General features: G+C 39.4%; 1 protein-coding gene across 1 annotated transcript in view; it reads right to left on the bottom strand.

Annotated features, from left to right (window-relative positions):
• Positions 1-15,700: 15,700 nt before the first annotated feature.
• Positions 15,701-20,013, bottom strand: part of spon1b (spondin 1b) — a 123,912-nt gene continuing 119,599 nt past the window's right edge. Inside the window, exons 15-16 of the mRNA XM_086301911.1 lie at positions 18,938-19,135; positions 15,701-18,216 (exon numbers count right to left, since the gene is read on the bottom strand). Coding sequence (XP_086158037.1) covers positions 18,062-18,216; positions 18,938-19,135 — 353 coding nt within the window. The 3' untranslated portion in view covers positions 15,701-18,061. The remainder of the gene's footprint in view (positions 18,217-18,937; positions 19,136-20,013) is intronic.

Raw genomic sequence — 20,013 nt, 5'->3', positions numbered from 1 at the left:
CCAACTGCATCACGTGCTACAACCCTGGTCTACATATCACCGTTGATGAACAGCTTTTCCCATCAAAGACTCGGTGCTGTTTCCTGCAGTATATTGCAAGTAAACCTAACAAGTTTGGGATCAAGTTTTGGGTGGCTTGCGACCTAAAATCCAAGTACATTTGCAATGTCTTCCCATATCTTGGCAAGGACCCCAATCGTCCCACTGGGGAGAGACTTTCTGAAAATGTAGTAATGAGGTTGATGGAACCATTCCTAGACAAGGGCAGAAATGTTACCACGGACAATTTTTTCACATCGCTTTCACTTGCACAAAAACTTCTTAGACGGAAAACCACCATCCTCGGCACAGTCAACAGGAGTCGCAGGGAAATTCCTCAATCCACTAGACAGACAGATCGCAATGAATTCACCACTCAGGTATGTTACAGGTCTTTTGTGGTTCTATGTTTATGTGTTTCATTGTGTGTAAAAGGGCTTTGGAAATAACAATTTATCTTATTTCTTAGGTGTTTTCAACCTCTGCTGCCACGCTGACGGCGTATGCGGCCAAACGGAAGAAGACAGTCTATATTCTTAGCAGCATGCACAGCGTGGTTCAGACTGATAACACCACCAAAAGGAAGCCAAACACTGTCTCCCTTTACAACAAAACAAAGTGTGGCGTGGATGTGATGGACCAGATGGTTTGGGAGTACACTGTCCGCAGAGGAACACGGCGCTGGCCAGTCGCCGTGTTTTATAACATGATTCGTGCCATAGTTCCAATTGAACATGCTCCATGCACCACTCAGCAGGCCATTTGTAAATATGTGTACAAATGGTTGGTTTTTTGTACTGTTTTTATCAATAAATCTCAGCAACAAAGGACATACACCCATGTGTGTTGATTTCTCCCTAAGATGGCAAACTGAAACACTCCAAGTTGGTGACTTTTGGAGATTTATTTCCCTGGATGATTGAGAATGCATCAAGATGAAACACAAAAGGAAGTGCACAGCTTTTAGCAGCTCCCCCACACCCTCAATCACACACCCCCACTCCCCTCCCTCCAGAATTCCCAGATAACGACCCAATTTACATATGAATGACTAGCCAATTTAGCTTCCACTTGGCTGAAGCTAAAGCCTAGCTAAAAGCCATTTGGCTGCTCTCCGGGTTTTAAAGGTAGAAAACGCCAAATGGCGATCCGTGGGGGTTTAAGTGTGTTAAGGTACCTGTATTAATGGGTGTATAGATGGATTGCTACTACACAGTCAACGGAACATACTCACAGGATACAACATCACAACTTGTGGTCATCCTCAAACTTATATATACACTATAATATAAAAGAACTATTGGCTGCATAAGCAGAAAGACATTTGTATATCTACCCAAAAAAGCTGATTGTATAGCGTCACTACAAAACATACATACCAACCCTCACGATTTTTCCGGGAGAATCCCGAATTTCAGTGCCCCTCCCGAAAATCTCCCTGAGCCACCATTCTCCCGAATTTCTCCCGATTTTTCACCCGGACAACAAAATTGAAAAATCATATCGCAGATTGACCCAGCCAATTCCAGTTTCCAACCATGGCTACTACTACTGCAGCTACTTAGTTTTAATATTACACTTGTTACTCTTTCTTGGTTGCAAAATAAACTTTTAACATATTTTCAGGCGAGAATGTAGCTGTGTAAACTTCAAATATCTGAGCCGACGAGAACAGCAAACTCCTGACACATCGTTTTCAAACCCCCACAGTCTTTCGCTACTCAGGTTAAACATGATATATAAGTCACTTAGATAACGTAAAAATGTTATTATTTGGCGTTTTTCAGTGTTTTATTTGTTCGTGAGTAAATCGGTTTGGCTGAGATTAAAGTTATTAGATTAGATTAGATTAAATAAAACTTTATTGATCCCTCGGAAGGGTTTCCACACAGCTGTATACCCCCCCCCCCCCCTTTTTTTTTTTGAATGTCACCCTAATTCTGAGGTCTCAAGGTTGGCAAGTATGCTACAAAGGCTAAACATTCCAAGTGCTCACAATCACCATTTCCTTCTTTTGTAAGCTGTTAACATTTAATTCAAACGTTGCCTGAGGAAAACCTCAAAAGCCACCAATGTTAACATTGCTGCTGTTTAGACCATGTCTCCAATGAATACTGGCTTTAACAGATCAGGTAAGATTCAATAATGTCTATAAAAACACAAACACCCTCTTTTTGCTCTTTGCTTAGGGAGATCTCTGCTCTTCAACCCGGCTGATCTGATCTTCTTTGGTGATATTTAAAATTTTTTAACCTAAACTACAAATTTGCTTTAAATTGTGACATCTTCAGAAATTTGGAGGTACTCATCACAAATGCTGTCAGAGTTGTTCATTCTGCTCATGCAGACATGTAGGTGTCGAGCTATGGCTTAATTTGAATACACTCCCACACTCTGTTGCTTTGTGCCGTTTATCTCCCCATTCCCATTTTAACAGATCACTAAGGATACCACATTCAACCTGAAAGGCTCATTTAATTCATTCAGCCAAACATTTACAGGCGGGCTGAAGCAAACCAAAATCAGATGAACTTGCAAAATCAACCTTTAATTGCCTAAGAGGATTTTATAATCAACTTTATAATCATTCACTGCACATAAAACATGGGCTAAGAATAAATACTGGATTTCATGATATTATTTTGTGTATTTCTGCAAGTTTGGGTTTGTGCATGCATGTAGCCATTCTTAGTTGATCCTCAATCCTATGGTCATCCTGGTTGCTTGAATAAGGCTTATAACTGTAAACAAGCAAAAGCAGAACATAACTGTCCTTTTAAGGCGCTGTTAGGGAGCGACTGAGTGAACGAATGCTGCCTATTCTGACCGAGAACTCATTTCCAGAGGATGGGGTAAATGTTGCTCCATTTTTACCTTCTCATTAAATAGAGACTGCATGCATGTGTTTGATCTGTGGAAGAACAAGGGCGGAAGAAGAGAGGTAAAGGGGGTTGGGAGGCAGTTCCGGGATCATCCCACCAGTAAGAAGCACTTAGTTGAAAGAGCAGCAAATGAGGTCACTTGTCTGCAACCACATCATCACCGATGGGATTTAAACAAGCATCAGCTGTGCTACACACATGTGCACAGACGCACACATACTGTAATTGCTCAGGCATGCTAATGGCACCACTATGGAGATCTATTATATTCTTCCTGTCACTGAACATTGAGTTACTAACTTGTTTGTGATCTCTGGGTGGAAACACATGCAGAAACCTGAGCTGATGCCCTCTAAGTGCGGAGTAACAGAAAGTGTTGTTAAAACATGAACCTGGCTACAATGAAAGATGTGCATTTCAGGGTACAATGTCAGCAATAAATTACTAGCTTCTTGGGGTAAAAGACAGAATTTCTTTTGCCCCAGTTAATCCTGAGATGCTGCTTGTGTATGGGCAGAAATCTGTGCCATCAGAAACTGAATTTGAATAAGTTCAATTTGAATTTGAATTGCTCAGATTGAATCTGAATTGTAACTTGAATAAATGCTTTTGAAAACTGAATTTGAATTAGTCTAATTTGAAATTGAATTTATGGTTTGAAAATGATCATCACTAAATTGAAATTGAATTTTATATTTTGAAAATGAATTGATTTGCTTTGAAACTGCATTTTATCCTTTAAAAATTCAGCTCTCGAATAATTTCAGTTTCACTTCTCACCATTCAGTTTCAGTTCTACAATTCAATTTCAGTTCCAAAATTCAGTTTTTTGGAACTTACATCCGGTTCCGGTTCAAGCGCAGATTAATAGAACTAAGTTTTACTAGCGGACCGAAAGTGTTACTGACGGGAATCTACAGCGTCTTGAGCTGAATTAAGACTTCAGAAGTCATTCGTCATGTCGAATGACCAGCGGATAAACTCTCAGGTTGGTAATAAATGTACTACATGTATAAGAACAAGCGTCATGTTAACAAATAATAGCCGTACAGTAACTTTTATGCTTATTGCAGCTGTTAGCTAAAAACTAGGGGTGCAACGATATTCGTATCGATATTGAACCGTTCGATACAGTGCTTTCGGTTCGGTACACATATGTATCGAACAATACAACATTTGTAATTTATTTTATCAACTTTCCTTCTGACGATGCTGTCTGTGTGGAGCGCTCAGTGAATCTGCGTTCGACTACTCCGCCTAGGCTGCACTGTCGAGCGCAGATCCACTGAGCGCTCAACACAGACAGCATAGACAGAAGGAAGAGCGCAGGGCACCTCCCCCACCCTCATTCAGATCTGGCGTTTGGAATTATTTTGGTTTTCATGTGACGTATGACCCTGAAGGTAAGCGAGTCATGGACTAAAGTAAAACAGTATGTTGGATGTGCCATGCAATGCTCAATTACATGGGTGTGTTAGCGCAGTTAGCTCGTTAACGTGTTGGCCGTCCAGCCCCATGCACAGGGCGATCGGTGGTAGCTCGTTAACGGAGATTTGCTGTGTTGTGGCGTTAAGGTCATTTCAACGAGATTAACCTGAAAGCACTAGTGGGAACACAACGAATATGACTGCACATTTACGCCGACATCATCCTAGTGCAAAAACAAAAACAACAAGCATGCTACTAACTTTAGCCGAGTCATTTAGACAGCTGTTAGCACATGATTCTCCTTATGCTGCTGAGAATATAGCCCAGAAGAAGCGGATAGTATAGCTTTTATTTTGGAAAGAGACATTTCTCTGTAATAAACTCTCTTTTCCAAAGATGAGTGATTCCTCAATCAGATACAGGGCTCGCAATATCGCTAGCCCGACGTCCTGGGGCTAGCGATTTTTTTCAGTCGGGCTACCAAAATCTATCTCTGCCCTGCCCGTCGGGCTTTTGTAGGAAGGAAAAATATATGTCAATGCTTTTGCATTCTTTCGGAAATGTAGCTGGGTAATTATGTCATTGGCATCGGTGAGCCACTGTCAATATGTGACATATTGAAATCGCGTTTGAATTTGCGCTTGTTTTTTTGCTTTCACTTTGCAATCGCGCGAACTGTGTATAGAGAGCGACAGTACTGATCTGTGAGTGATGATAATTTGTGCACCAATTCCTCTGACATCGTCTTATTAATCGTTAGCTTACTATGCAAACATGACAAGTGAAATCTCCCGCAGCAAGCTTAAACATGTGAGAGGTTGATCGCGCAGAGAATCGCTGAGCTTATGTGAGTGCGTGTGTAAAAGCAGCAGGATATATATTTGACTACGATGACCTGGATGACTGAGAACCTTCACAGACAGATATATATTTTAGTTCTGCTGAGCCAAATAAGACAGGTCAGGGTGAAGAAGTGACAGCCAAAGAAAAGCTTACCACAAAACGGAGAAGTTATGACAAATCAGACTATAAGGCAAAAAGAAAGTGCAGCTTTATGGTTTCATGGACAAAAGAATTTCTGTGGCTGCAATATGACGAGCTAAATAACCAGGGCTGCACATAAGTGGTCCGCAGGTGCGCATTCGCTGTCAAAATAAAAAACACGCACAAGGGTTAGGGTTAAATTTAAAAACTGTACTTTTGAGTTCAAATATATATTTATAATTTTAATAAATGACAAATTAAAAAGGCATGAACATTTTTTGTATCGAAAAAATATCGAACCGTGACACCAAAGTATCGAACCGAACCGAACCGAACCGTGAATTTTGCGTATCGTTGCACCCCTACTAAAAACGCTAATTTAGCGTAGTTTGCCCTGAATTCAGCTTTGACAAACAAATATGATCGACTGTTTCTAGTAGAATTCCAAAGTTGTCATCTTGTACCCTCTCAGAGTACCCCCTCTGTATGCTTGCAGAGACCCCTACAGTAGGGAAACATGCAAAACGGTGCCCAAACCTTTGTGTTTTAGCTTTATTTATGCCTTACACAGCATCCAACTCTTTAGCTAACTTAATAACTTTAGCTAAAGTGAATAGTTGGTCTAATTCAGTAGTGCAGCATTACTGGATCACCTTTGTTTGAAGTGATATAATATGATATACAACTATCACTGTGGGTGATATCACTATCACCCAAATAGATGCTGACAAGCTGACACAGTAACATGGAAGAGGGAAAGACGTTGGAAAGGACCACTACAAATAAACCCAATGCCTAACAATGAAAAGTGTCAAATAAGAACAATAATAATAATAAAGATAAAAGATGAAGTAACAAGTTTTTAGTTTTGTTTATTCCAAATGATCATCCAGATGTCTGTGACATGTGATGACAAACACCATAATGGAAGGCCTTAGTCATCACATGCTTAAACTCATATATTTTTGCATATGCTGAACAGGCAGTCAGACATGCTGTAACTGTGGGGTGGAAAACAGCATGAACACCATACGGCAGGGGTCTCAAACTCCAGTCCTCGAGGGCATGGAAAAGTTGCATGACACTTTGACCCTTGAGGACTGGAGTTTGAGACCCCTGTCATATGGAATATGACAGATGTGGTTGAGCTGCATGAAGACTCTGAAGTTTCTCTTCTGGCAGGACAGGAATGTGGCCTTGTCCTGTGAGCCACTGTAAGGATGTACTTAGAGTAGAACTGGACTGTCACTGGCCTCAGGCTCTTCACCCTTTTCAAAGACAAAGCGGTCATTTAGATAAAATATTAGATATTGTTTACCTGTAAATGCACAAAGAGAATTTAGAAATGTAATTATTGTCAAGAGTGAACAAGCACTGATAGTGTAATCTACAGCTGTGGCCAAACGTTTAGAGAATGAGAAGTGTTGTTTATTTACAAAGTTTGCTGTTTCAGTGATAGTTGTATGTCACATTATATCACTTCAAACAGAGGTGATCCAGTAATGCTGCACTAATGAATTAGACTAACTATTCACTTTAGCTAAAGTTATTAAGTTAGCTAAAGAGTTGGGATGTTGTGTAAGACATAAATAAAGCTAAAACACAAAGGTTTGGGCCCCGTTTTGCATGTTTCCCTACTGTAGGGGTCTCTGCAAGCATACAGAGGGGGTACTCTGAGAGGGTACAAGATGACAACTTTGGAATTCTACTAGAAACAGTCGATCATATTTGTTTGTCAAAGCTGAATTCAGGGCAAACTACGCTAAATTAGCGTTTTTAGCTAACAGCTACAATAAGCATAAAAGTTACTGTACGGCTATCATTTGTTAACATGACGCTTGTTCTTATACATGTAATTCATTTATTACCAACCTGAGAGTTTATCCGCTGGTCATTCGACATGACGAATGACTTCTGAAGTCTTAATTCAGCTCAAGACGCTGTAGATTCCCGTCAGTAACACTTTCGGTCCGCTAGTAAAACTTAGTTCTATTAATCTGCGCTTGAACCGGAACCGGATGTAAGTTCCAAAAAACTGAATTTTGGAACTGAAATTGAATTGTAGAACTGAAACTGAATGGTGAGAAGTGAAACTGAAATTATTCGAGAGCTGAATTTTTAAAGGATAAAATGCAGTTTCAAAGCAAATCAATTCATTTTCAAAATATAAAATTCAATTTCAATTTAGTGATGATCATTTTCAAACCATAAATTCAATTTCAAATTAGACTAATTCAAATTCAGTTTTCAAAAGCATTTATTCAAGTTACAATTCAGATTCAATCTGAGCAATTCAAATTCAAATTGAACTTATTCAAATTCAGTTTCTGATGGCACAGATTTCTGCCCATACTTGTGGCCAATACTGTAGGTTACACATTAATTTAAATCAGAAGAAAATCACAGAGTGCATAAAAGTTCCAAACTTACTCATGTTTTTAATATGTTTCTCGCATTTTGGATGACAATCGAATATAAAACCAAGAGAAAAAGCAAACTGACACATTTGCCACATCTCCTATTGAACTTGTTCGCCAGTTTGTGGGTCCAAATCGGAGGAACCTCAGAGCTGTGAGAATACAATTTAACCAAACCCAAATCTTAAAACACAATTTTTTTTTAATCAGCCTTTTCTTAAAATTTCACGGGTGACTTGAATGACTCATAGACAGGAAAGTTGGGTTACTACCACTCGGTGTTGTGTCTTTAGATGTGCTCTTTCCAGGTAACACCTGTGTTTCCTTGTTCACATGTGCTCTTCATGGCTGCTTTTACTTCCTGTCTGTGTCTGTTTCCTACACTTGTCCCTCCTTGCCCTCATTGGTTGCATCTGTGTCGTATTTGCTCCGAGTCATGTGCGCCTTTCGTTTGTTTTCAGTCTGTCTGTTTACCTACCCTATCTGATCTCCAGCTGTGTCATGTCTTATTTGCAGTCCACTTCTCCTCGTCTTAGTTCACAACACAGTTGTATCCAGTTAAGTCCTCTTCCTGAATATTTGCATGCAAAACATTTCAGTTTTGTCCCTTTCTAGCGTCATTTTCAGTCCATGCCAATAACATATTCATTCATCCATTTCTATTCAGCAATAGGCATCACATAAATCTTTTCGAATGAATTTTCAAGCACATCAAAGGTGCAAAGAAGCATGTATGTTATTTTTAGAACATGAAATGAAAAGCAGAGAGACTCGATTGACTTCTGTAGATGAGATCAGATCATGCATATTTCACATCTGCTGGCAAGTCAGATCTCTAGACTTTGAGCTCCTGGTGTCTTTCAGTTGTCCGCTAGTAAACTGGATAAAGCAGAGCCCAGACGGACAGGCAGATTGATGACCCTGAATAAAACAGGGGTTTCAAGAAATGCTTTCTGAGGTTCAGGGAACCGCATACAGTATTTTTATGTATGTTCTTTCTTTGGAGATCATGATTATGACTTGCTCTCTGTAGTGTTCTTACTAACTGATCATAAGCCTGAGCATCTGGCATCACAAAAATAAGTGGATTATCGTTGGGATTTTGTTTGTTTGTTTTGGGTTTTTGCTTGTTTATTTGTTTTAATTGGATGGATTGCTGGGAGTTCATATCAGGCATCACCAGCAAGTGCATTTTATTCAGTGAAATGGGATGCAGTTGCATCCTTGGTCCCAGGAGGGTCCCCTGCTCTGTCATTTCCTCTAGCACTACCACGAGGTTTACAATTATGTAATTCAATGAAATGAAAATGCGACAAAATATTTTTGCTATTAAATTTAGCACACACGTTTTCCTATAAAAAGAAATTGTGGTCACTATCTTGGTATTTTACAATCTTTCACTGACTGTGAGTGGGTTGAACACGTCCACTGCTTACATAACAGGTGAACTCATGATAAAGATTTTACTCATTTTAATCAGGAAATGTCAACAGTCTAGCATTCCAAACCTAGGTGGTGAATATCATCATCCTAAGCACCTGCCCTATAGCTTAACTTGGGATTCTGCTTGATTGTCCTGTTCCTCTCCAGGTTTTTTAAATTTTACACCTTTAGATACAATAATGTAAAAAGAACGTTTTCAACTTAGCACATATTTCCTCCATAGGAATCAAGAAGGTAAGTAGTAGCCAGGGACTGATATTCAAATGCACATGACATTAACATGGTAGCACATGGTAGGTTTGAAAAGTTGCTTCCATAGAAATGACAAGGCTTCTGGAACAATATCCTTTGGAAGATGAGACCAAGGTGGAGATGTTTGGATGCTGCATACCATTTGACAAGCATGGTGGTGGAGGGGTGATTATCTGGGTTTGTTTTGCGAACACAGGACCTATGCACCTTGTGGTCATTGAGCCGACCACAAACTTCTCTGTTTACCAAATATCCTAGAGTCAAATGTAAGGCCATCTCAGTGACAGATAAAGGTCGAACAATAATCTGAGTCAACAGAATGGCTGAAAAAGGAAAGAGCTTTCTGCCACACAAATCCCCCACAATGATGTGAACTAATAAAGTCATGCAGAAATTAATTTAGTCATGTTTTTACTGCTAATGTTGGCTCTACAAGCTACTAAATCATGGGATGTACTTAATTTCCCCAGGACTGTGAAAGGCCTGTGCCTCTGAAATTCTGGACTTTGCAAAACAGTGCCTACTTTTATTGAGTTTAAATGATTGCAGAAAGTTTTTTGTACTCATAGCTGCTGTGCAGTCTCTTAAATAAAGCATTACCCACGTGGCATATGGAAACAATGTATCTATTACTGGAACACCAAGTCATGAAAGTGCAGTCACTTCATATCTTACTGTTAGAATGTTGAGCAGCTTGACCTGAAATCTTGAATAGATGCTTAAAATTTGAGTGTTGAATAAGCAGCTTCAGTTTGCATAACCTCAGATGTTTATATTCTAGTTTGTGTTCTATTTTCTTCTTTGCTGTGTCATCTTACTGTTGATGCTGCTGTGTCCCAGTTTTTTTCTTTCTTGTGGAAACCACATCAGTTTCTGCTTGTCCTCTCAGTGAAAACAGTGAACCACACAGAAGCCACAATGACACAGGACACAAAGCAAGCTCTGTTCGATTTATTCACATATTACCTGCTGCATGTCCGAGTAGCACTGCGGTGATGGGCACAGCAGATATGGAGCAAAAGTGGGACGAGAGTGGCAAAGAGATGGAAGCAAAAGTGCAAAATGGTGTGGGTATTTTAGTGAAAATGTTCTACAGTATGTGATGTTGCTGTGAGTATAGGTACTTTTATAAAGGATGAGTGTGAAGTCCATGAAAAAAATCAAATGTATGCATCTTTTATTTCATTAAAAATATTGTAGTTTATTGCTAGTTTGCCCCTTAATTGCAGGGTCAGTGATTAGAAGTGTCCTGCTTCCAAAGGATGGAGGTGCAGAAGGAATATTGCTTCCAATAAGGAATGAATGTGGCCTGAGATAATGTGCACGTGACACCCAAACAGTAGAACAACAGTTGACTTCTTAAATTTGCAAGTTAGCAAAACTCTTAAGAAGTATCAGACACAGATACAAATAAGACACTGTCCCTTTAAATCTGCCTTCAAGAATTAACCATATTATACAAATATTTAATCGGATTGCTCTAACACTGTGTTCCCTCTCACGCCCCCTTCCCTTGAGAGATGCTGACATCCCAACGTCTCTTTTGAATGCTCCACAGCTGCTTTTGAAGGGTCTCCAACACTACAGTTCTGCTCACAGCAAGAAATCCATTGAGCATGTTCCCTGAACCATTAAAACTATTTGAAGATTTTCTAGCTCCGTTTGGAAAGGTGAACTTAAAAATCTCAACTCAAAAACAAACAGGTAGATTAACTCGAGAAAAACTTGAGAAAAGGTCAGCCTCAGAAGGCAGAAAGCATTTATGGAGAGTAAATCCAGCAGGGTAAATAACAGGATCCAGCTCTGCCTCTTGTCTTTCTGTCACTGCTACTGTTCCTCAAACAATGCATCATAGCAGGTCTTACTACCATCTTGTAAACCTTCCCTTTCACTCTTGCCGCTATCCTTTTGTAACAAATCCACCCTGACACTCGTCTCCACCCACTCCACCCTTCCCGCACTCTCTTTTTCACCCTGCCATTGCTTTGAATTGTTGACCCAAGTTATTTGGATTATCTACCTTGAGTTTTTATCAAGGTAGATGAATCTACTGCATGTTTACCTTTCTACCTGACACAGGACAGGATGGAGCTACAGCACTATGCAAAAGTTTTAGGCAGGTGTGAAAAAATGCTGTAAACAAAGAATGCTTTCAGAAATATAACTGATTGTTTATTGGCCCAAAATGTAATCTGCAGCAGGACAACGAGCCCAAACATACAGCCAAAGTCACTAAGAACTATCTTCAGCGTAAAAAAGTACTGGAAGTGATGGTATGACCTCCACAGAGCCCTGATGCCAACATCATCGAGTGTGTCTGGGATTACATGAAAAGACAGAAGAATGTGAGGAAGCCTACATCCACAAAAGATCTGTGTTTAGTTCTCCAAGACGTTTGGAACAACCTACCGGCCGAGTTCCTTCAAAAACTGTGTGCAAGTAGAAGAATTGATGCTGTTTTGAAGGCAAAGGGTGGTCACACCAAATATTGATTCGGTTTAGATTTCTCTTTTGTTCATTCACTGCATTTTGCTAATAATGAAAATGAATGATTAACGCTTCCATTTTGAAAATATTCGCTTTCCAACTGCCTAAAACCTTTGCACAGTACTGTATGTTTTCATGTTTCATGCATACAACAGCTTCGATCTCTACTTTCCAAATGTTGCAGCAGAAATCAAGTCTATCACGGCATCCACAGATTAGTCATTACAGAGGAGAGCAAAACAGCTGTATTGGAGACAGAAGAACAGAACTGCCATAGTTTTGAGAATATTTGACATGTTGTGTATTTAGAGATGCTTATTCGCATTCCTTTATTCTAACAAATTTGAGTTATTATTGCTTTTCTACCAGCTTGAAGCAGTCTGGCATTGCCTTCTAACCTCTGACATCACCGGATCTTTTCCCTTTTCCGATCCTTCTCTCTAAACTCCAGAGATGCTGGTGTGGGAAAATCCTAGTAGATCAGCAGTTTTTGAAATACCCAGAACAAGCCTTCTGGCACGAAAGTTAATTAAATCACCTTTCTTCCCCATTCTGATGTTCGGTTTGAACTTCAGCAGACTGTCTTGATCATGTCTACATGATTAAATGGAATGAGTTTCTACCATTTGATTAGCTGATTAGATATTTGCAGGAAATTGCAGTGAACCTGTGTATCTAAGTGGCTTTTTGATTTAGAATATATATTGCACCTATGTGCAGGACACCAGATTTTCTCAAGAATTGTACAGGAGGCATCATTTCATATATTTACCCTTGCCCAGCCAATGCCCCTCTGCTTGTTGCTAAGAATTCAAAATAACAACATGAGTTTTGGGAGTTAAATTATTAAATATTGCAGCAATGTTATCACTGCATCAGGACACCTATCCTCAGATGAACTTTTCAGGGTCCAAGGTTTTAAAGGAAAGTGACTGCAGTCATTGTCATGGGAACTGTCATAAAGTGCTTGTGCTCTGTTCGGAGCTGAAAGCATGTCTAATTGTTGCTCTCACTGTTTGAGCTGAAACCCAGCAGCTTCAAAACATCATTCAATATTGATCTTTGGTGCATAAAAAGCTATATTGTACTTTCTCTAGCATCTCTTATTCATAAGAATATGATATGTGGGCTGACTTGATGACACTTAAAGTCTCATTGGATTGCACAGGTTTGTTAAACAAGCAGTCAAAGTTCAGAGTTGCAAGTTATGAGGCTTCAGGTTTTATGAGGTTATTATATTTTTAAGTTAAGTCAGTTTAAATATGTAGTTTTTGTGCCTTTTATCTTAATTAATAATAATAATAATTTTTACACATTTTTCTGGAATATTAGAAATAACAGATTGTATGACTGTGGTCTTCTTATTAGACAGAGAAAACCAACTCCGCTGAAGTCATAGTAATGTCATTGTAGGACATGTCAGGTTTGCCTGCTATCATTGTGAAAGTGTGGCGTTTTATAGAAACTGGTTTTCAATGCAGGTGCAGCAAAAGGAGCCATTATGGGAAATGTATAATTTCATGTGTTGGAACTTAAAAACAAATGACGCAGACTGCTCTACCTCAGCTTTTATTTTGGCCATGTTTTAATGTCAGGTATAAGCATTTCAGTAGATGATAGACAGCAGATGCAGAGTAGGGTTATAGCCATTATGAAGCTGTTAATCTGACTATAAGCCAACAATGTTAACAGACACTGAATAAATCGGACTACATTTTTAGTCCACTCCTACAGAAGAACTGCCGTCCTCATGCCTGTATCTCCATCTAGTGGAATTAAATTGCAAGTACATCAGACACAAGAACTAAATACCACAAAACCGACTGCAGAATAATTACCCTGTCACTGAAGTTCATCTGCTGGATTACTTGTATCTTCTCATCAAATAAGCCTGGCTGGACTAGACTAGGGCCCCAAACTCTGTGCAGTTATAACAGTCAACTACAAGCCAAAATGACTTGTTTAAATCAGTTTGGCTATTATATCATCTATGAGTGTAGCTGATATACTACCACCCAAAAATGTAATTATATTAGAACTATGAGCTACTCAGCACTCATTCCTGTACTAATTACAAACTTTGGGGTGAGGAAAGAACCAGAAATCTTGATTACTATGAAAAAGACTATTATTTATGGTAAGAATAAATAATAAATAAATGAAGATACATATTCTCACTGAACCTGGACTCCTCTTTGTGTCATATTTTTCAATCCATGCATACAGTCATATTAAAAAGCAAATACACCCCGAAAACAAATCATCTCGTCTTAAAACGGTGCTAAAATTAGGCAAATACAACGTTTTTGAGCAACAACATGACATATTACACAGTCGTGTTATTTACTGAACAAAAACTGAGCCAAAAATGTAGATGCAGTGTGTGAAAGCAATGATTTTCAACCTTTTAGAACCATTTTTAGTAGCAATAACTTAATTGTTTTCTGTACGACTATCAAATGCTCACATTGTTGTGGAGGAATTCAGGCCCAGTCTTCTTTACAACATTGCGTCAGTTCATTGAGGTTTGTGAGGATCCATTTATGCACCTTTATCTTGAGGTCCCACCACAGCACAAGTCCAGAGTTGCTGCTGTACTTAGGATCGTTGTCCTTTCGCATCACACAGTTTCAGCCATGGCTGATGGACCTCGCATCTGACTCCAGATTACATTATGATCACTGAAAGGTGAAGTGAGTAACACTGGTCATCTGTTCATCTGGTAGTCAGAACTGTTAGTCCGGCGGATATGTTAGGGAGCAAGTGAAATGTGGGAAAAATGGACACAATTCAGTGATTTAAGCAAGTTTGACAAGGACCAAACTGTGATGACCAGGCACCAGGACTCCGGGCAGTGTTTTGCTGGGAAACACTGGGTCCTGCCATCCATGTGGATGTTACTTTGGCACATACCACCACGTATAATCAAAGGATTTTTGCGCACCATGTACATCCTTTCATGGAGAAGGTATTCGTTGATGGCTGTGGCCTCTTTCAGCATTATAATGCGCCTTGCCACAAAGCAAAAGTGTATCAGGAGGAGGAGAACTACAAGTTTGAGGTGTTGACAACATCTTCTCCAGGCCAGTCAGTCCAATTGAGCATCTATGGGATGTGCTGGAAAAAACAAGTCAGATTCATAATGGCCCCAGAATTTCCACAACTTTGTTGGAAATATCTTGGTGCCAGATACCACAGCACACCTTCAGGGGTCTAAAGAAGTCCAGGGCTCCACAGGCTGGAAATGTTTTGGCAGCAAAAGAGGAATTAGCACAATATTAGGCAGATGGTCATAATGTTATGCCTCATGGATGCAATAACTACTTTTATTATTGCTATTTATTTATATAACTTTTAACATTATTTAACATTAAACAGCAGTATGATAACTAATATCCACTTACCAGTAGTATTGTTAAAATATGTCATTTTCTTATCATGAATTAAAAGAATAATAAATTGGTGTTTTGCAATGTTTCACTACTGATCAGCAAGTTTGTTCTCATCCTTAAGGCATTTAAATACAGCAAATATAGTTTAAGTTAGATCAATTTTGTAGTATTGTAGTCATCACTTAGCACTTTATACAAGACCTAATATTAGTTATCAAGGAACTATTTATTAGCGGTGGTTATTATAAAGTTGTATGTGTTTCTTTTTTTATTTGAAGGACAATATTGCATCTTCACTTGTCACCTTGCTGTCATTGTTGGTTCTTACACAACATGCTGAAGGAAGAGCTTCATTAGTGCAATGACACCATGACTCTCACATTTACCATTTTTTTTATTGTAAAGGTGGTTTCTTACAAAAGAGTCACATGGTACAGACATAAAGAAACAAAAGAAAGAGCCCTGTAAATAAAAGAAAGTGACTTCAGAGAAAACATCTACAGAAAACACACCTTATAAAAAAAATGCAACAAAATCTGCTAAGTAATGCAAAAAAATAAAAATAAAAAATCCCCAAAAGATTTTACAGATCGATTTTATCTTCACAAAGCGCAGTAAAAACAATACATTGGAAAAATGTGTTGTAACCAAGGTCCCAGTAACAGTCTGCTGTACATTGATCTATCCTACAGGTTTGAATACTGTAGAAACTTCTATATCCTCTACAGTACATATGCCTTTTACAGCCAGCAGATGTGTAAGATGTCTAAGACACTTCTAAGGCTCCGTCTGAACAAAGCAGATACAGTCATTTCGCTAGTGTTTTACGACCGCAACTACAGCTGATAAAGCGTGATGTCCAAATAAAACATAATCACCTCTGAACATGCTAAAATAAACTCTTCTGACAGAATGAGAGCTATCGCAGGCTTGATGCTACATCAGCTGAAATGACAGATAAACAGCAGTACAGTATATAAAGACTCATTTTAACAGTATAAAACATCTCCACTGAAATGGTCTGTTCATAAGGAAAGTGGTTTTTAGTAATTACATAGCAGTGTCATTTATATGCGTTGGTTAGATAGTGAATGTACGTATATCCTCAGATTTTTAGAGACTTCTGTGTTACCATCTATGTCTTGCAAAAAAAAAGAAGAAGAAGATTTTCACAGTTAGTTTGCAGTCAATTATTCAATCCGTGGGATTTTTTTCTCACTAGAACCGAAGCTCATTTTTAAAGCAGTGGGTAATACATCCTAAAAATGTTTCTGTTTCCATTATCTGACGTTAAGTTTATTTCATACAACAATAACACTGGAGTAGCACATTAACATTTTGAGAAACAGGCTTCTTTTACACTGATCCAATTGTGTTGGATGTATAAACTCATCCTCTGATGTTTGTAAGAACCAACTTAGTTTGTTTAGCCTGAAGTCTGAAAGCAAGGGGAAGACTTATCCTGGCTCTGCAATGCAATTGCTGTTTCACTGTCACCCTTACAGTGACTGCACATGTCCAAAAAATAGCCCTTCACAGAGCTCAGTGGAAACTGGTGTGCACTAAACATTTTACATAATGAGTGATGTGTCATTGAACTAGACACACTAGAAGATGGATTTTGTGCTTTTTGAACAGAGCCACTCAGTGCGTTTTCTCATTGTCTTTTATGTAGTTTTCATTTTCCCTCAGCCAACCAGGTAGAAGTTGCATCCTTTTACCACACAAACTAAGAGTAATAATTAAACATGGCATTACTCCAGACAGATCACAACTTCACACTCGGTCACAATCCCGGCTGATTCCCTTCTACACATTCATCCATCCAGCTTCTCCACTGTCACTACAAGCTGCTTTGCAACTGCCTTCCACCCTGCTCCTCCTGTTACCATGTGTCTGACCTTATAGTACAGATGTACTTAATATTCTTTTGAGTATAATAGCTCTCACTGAACTAATATTTTTCCTGTGCAAGAAATCTTAATATTACAGTAGCACTGGATGAAACACTAAATCAAAGTAAAGTAGTATCACAGAATTAATGGCATTTAATGGTCAGATTAAAGTTGTCTGGTAGTGTTATAGGAGGCATCTTAATAGGGACAAAGCAGGTTAACATATTTCCAATACAGAGCGTGTAATCCACTTAGCTAATGCTAATTTTAAATTCTCCCCAGTAGAGCCTTTACATAAACAGTACATTAAAAGTATCCAGCTTTCATTAAAATGCTCAGCTCCTGATTTTTAGTAGCTAAATCAATGTTTTGTAGGTGCTGCAGAGGACAGGGAGATATTGGTGAAAATACACAGAAAATACTTTCCTACTAGGAGTAAACAAAACCCAACTAAAAAGTTAAAGTTTGTTGCAAAATATGTATTAGGTTACTTTAGCGTCAGGTTTCTTTCTTCTTCTTTTTTTTTTGCAGGACACAGGCTTTCTCTCTAATACTTCCACTATGCTCTAAAAGGAAAATAAATCAACCCAGCTAACTAAATGTCCACAAAATCGTCACTAAAACAGCATGTCATTATGTCTTATTCTTCTTATTCCTTCCCTTTCTTAAATCCTTACTTAAATCCTCCGATTTTTCCAATAATAACCCATAATAATCCTGTACGTCTCCTCCCAGCTACATAAAAAAAATCAATCTCTGTCACCACTGTTTTTAATGAATTCTGATTTTCATGTTTAATCCACTGCACACCTCCCTGCCTCTCTGTAGCTTAGCAGTGCCCCCTAGCATTCCCGAGCGTTACAGGCACGGATCTCCTTCCTGTCCTTACAGCCTTTGGACTTTGTTCTTTTCTTTGCCACCCTGAAACGCTCCTGGATCCCTCCCCCGCACGGTTTGGTGCACTCTGTCCAGCTAGACCACGGCTGCATCCTGCAACCTGATGGAATAAAACAGACTCTTAGTTAATAGAAAAAATTACAAGGAAAAGCAAAATATCCCGAAATTGCATGAACTTAAACATTTGTTCATTATTTCTCTTATACAGAGGCTTCGATCTCAGAAGGAGAGACAAATCCCTTCGGTTGCGTCAGGAAGGGCATCTCGTGTTTTTTAAGAGCAAAAAGAATGATCGGCCAAATCAAAACATGTGGAGCTATCTACTTTAACAGTCTCTTGTGAATAAGGGAGCAGCTGAAAGTAGCTTCACTGAACATCTCTGCTCTGTGTATTCTCATGCTTGTCTGCACTCTTGCTCGACCCTTTGCATCGACTATCTTCTGTTGTGGACATGGATGCTAAAGACTTAATGTCTGTGCGTCACATTTGTTAATGTGGTATATTTACATATTCTATATTTCTATCAGGAAACAACTTTAGTTAAAACAGGTCACAAAATCAAACTCAGGCGATGTCATCGCGAGCCAATGTAACCTCATGGATCTGTTGATACGGTTACTCACGTCTAACTAGCTAGGTCCCACATGGAGCCATGCCACCAAAAACAAACAGCTGCAGATGGACATATCAGGGTTTGTCTAGTATCTCAGTCCTGACTTAAATTGCTTTGCTGGAATAAAACAACTAACCATCTAAAACATCGGCTCGTTAAAATGTCTAAATGCTACATGAAGCAGTTTCAACAGACTACCACGACCAACCTGGCACCTCTTCCTCCTTAATCGGTTTTCGCCGACACTTCCGGAGCTTGCACTTCTTCCTCTGGATGGTCTCAGGACAATAGCTGCCTCCAAACTGTGGCTCCACTTTGATCATACGGGTCCGAATGGTGTGTCCTTTACCACAGGTCTTGTTGCACTCTGACCACTCTGTCCACTCTGAGACCATGCAGTCGACAGCTAGATAGATGGAAGGAAAAAAGGAAGAGAAGAGGAAAAGGTAAACATGGAGGGAAAGACAGGAATAAAGGCACAAAATTTAAAAAGAGCTACTCCAGGATTGGTGAGCTCACTTGACCATATTATCTTCTCCCTGGCGTTTACTTAGTGTGCTTTTGTCTTGACTTTGTCGGTTCATTGTTACATAGCCCTTAAATATTATTATTATACCATTTTTCTATTTCTATATCCATTTCTTTCTTGGTTTTTGCTTGGATCCTGATTCAGTGCTGTCACCAGCATGACACCATGAGTGCTGATGAACATTTACAGTTACAGCCCAGAACAAAGAGTCTGGAAAAAAGAGAGTGTTGCACACCATGCTAACTGCGGACTGCGGACTATAACGGACTATAAACGACCAGCTTCTTCAATGATGAATGCAGATGCTTCACTGGCTGATGAGCTGAACACGTTTTATGCTCGCTTCGACGCCGCAGCAATTAAAACAACAAACGGCTGCGCGTGCTCGGAGTGCACCAGTGAAGAAAATGCATTCGTCATCACAGAGCATGCCGTGAGGAACACCTTCAGGAGGGTGAACACCAGGAAGGCAGCAGGACCAGATGCAATCCCTGGCCGGGTCCTTAGAGCCTGCGCTGACCAGCTAGCACCGGTGTTCACGGAGATCTTCAACCTCTCCCTGGCCCAAGCTGTGGTTCCCACGTGCTTCAAACAGTCCATTATTGTTCCTGTTCCAAAGAAACAACAGCCCGCTTGCCACAATGACAACCGTCCAGTAGCACTGACTTCAGTTGTAATGAAGTGTTTTGAAAGACTGATGAGAGATCACATCACTTCTTCACTTCCTGCCACCATCGACTCACTTCAGTTTGCTT

The sequence above is a fragment of the Aulonocara sp. 'chitande type north' Nkhata Bay genome, linkage group LG7, assembly GCF_057382095.1.
Source record: "Aulonocara sp. 'chitande type north' Nkhata Bay isolate Kocher_YH1m ecotype deep benthic linkage group LG7, A_spYH_male_GT1.1, whole genome shotgun sequence".
In the NCBI taxonomy this organism is placed as follows: Eukaryota; Metazoa; Chordata; class Actinopteri; order Cichliformes; family Cichlidae; genus Aulonocara; species Aulonocara sp. 'chitande type north' Nkhata Bay.
The sequence above is the reverse complement of the archived record's forward strand: the minus strand, read 5'-3'. Positions and strand labels throughout refer to the sequence as shown.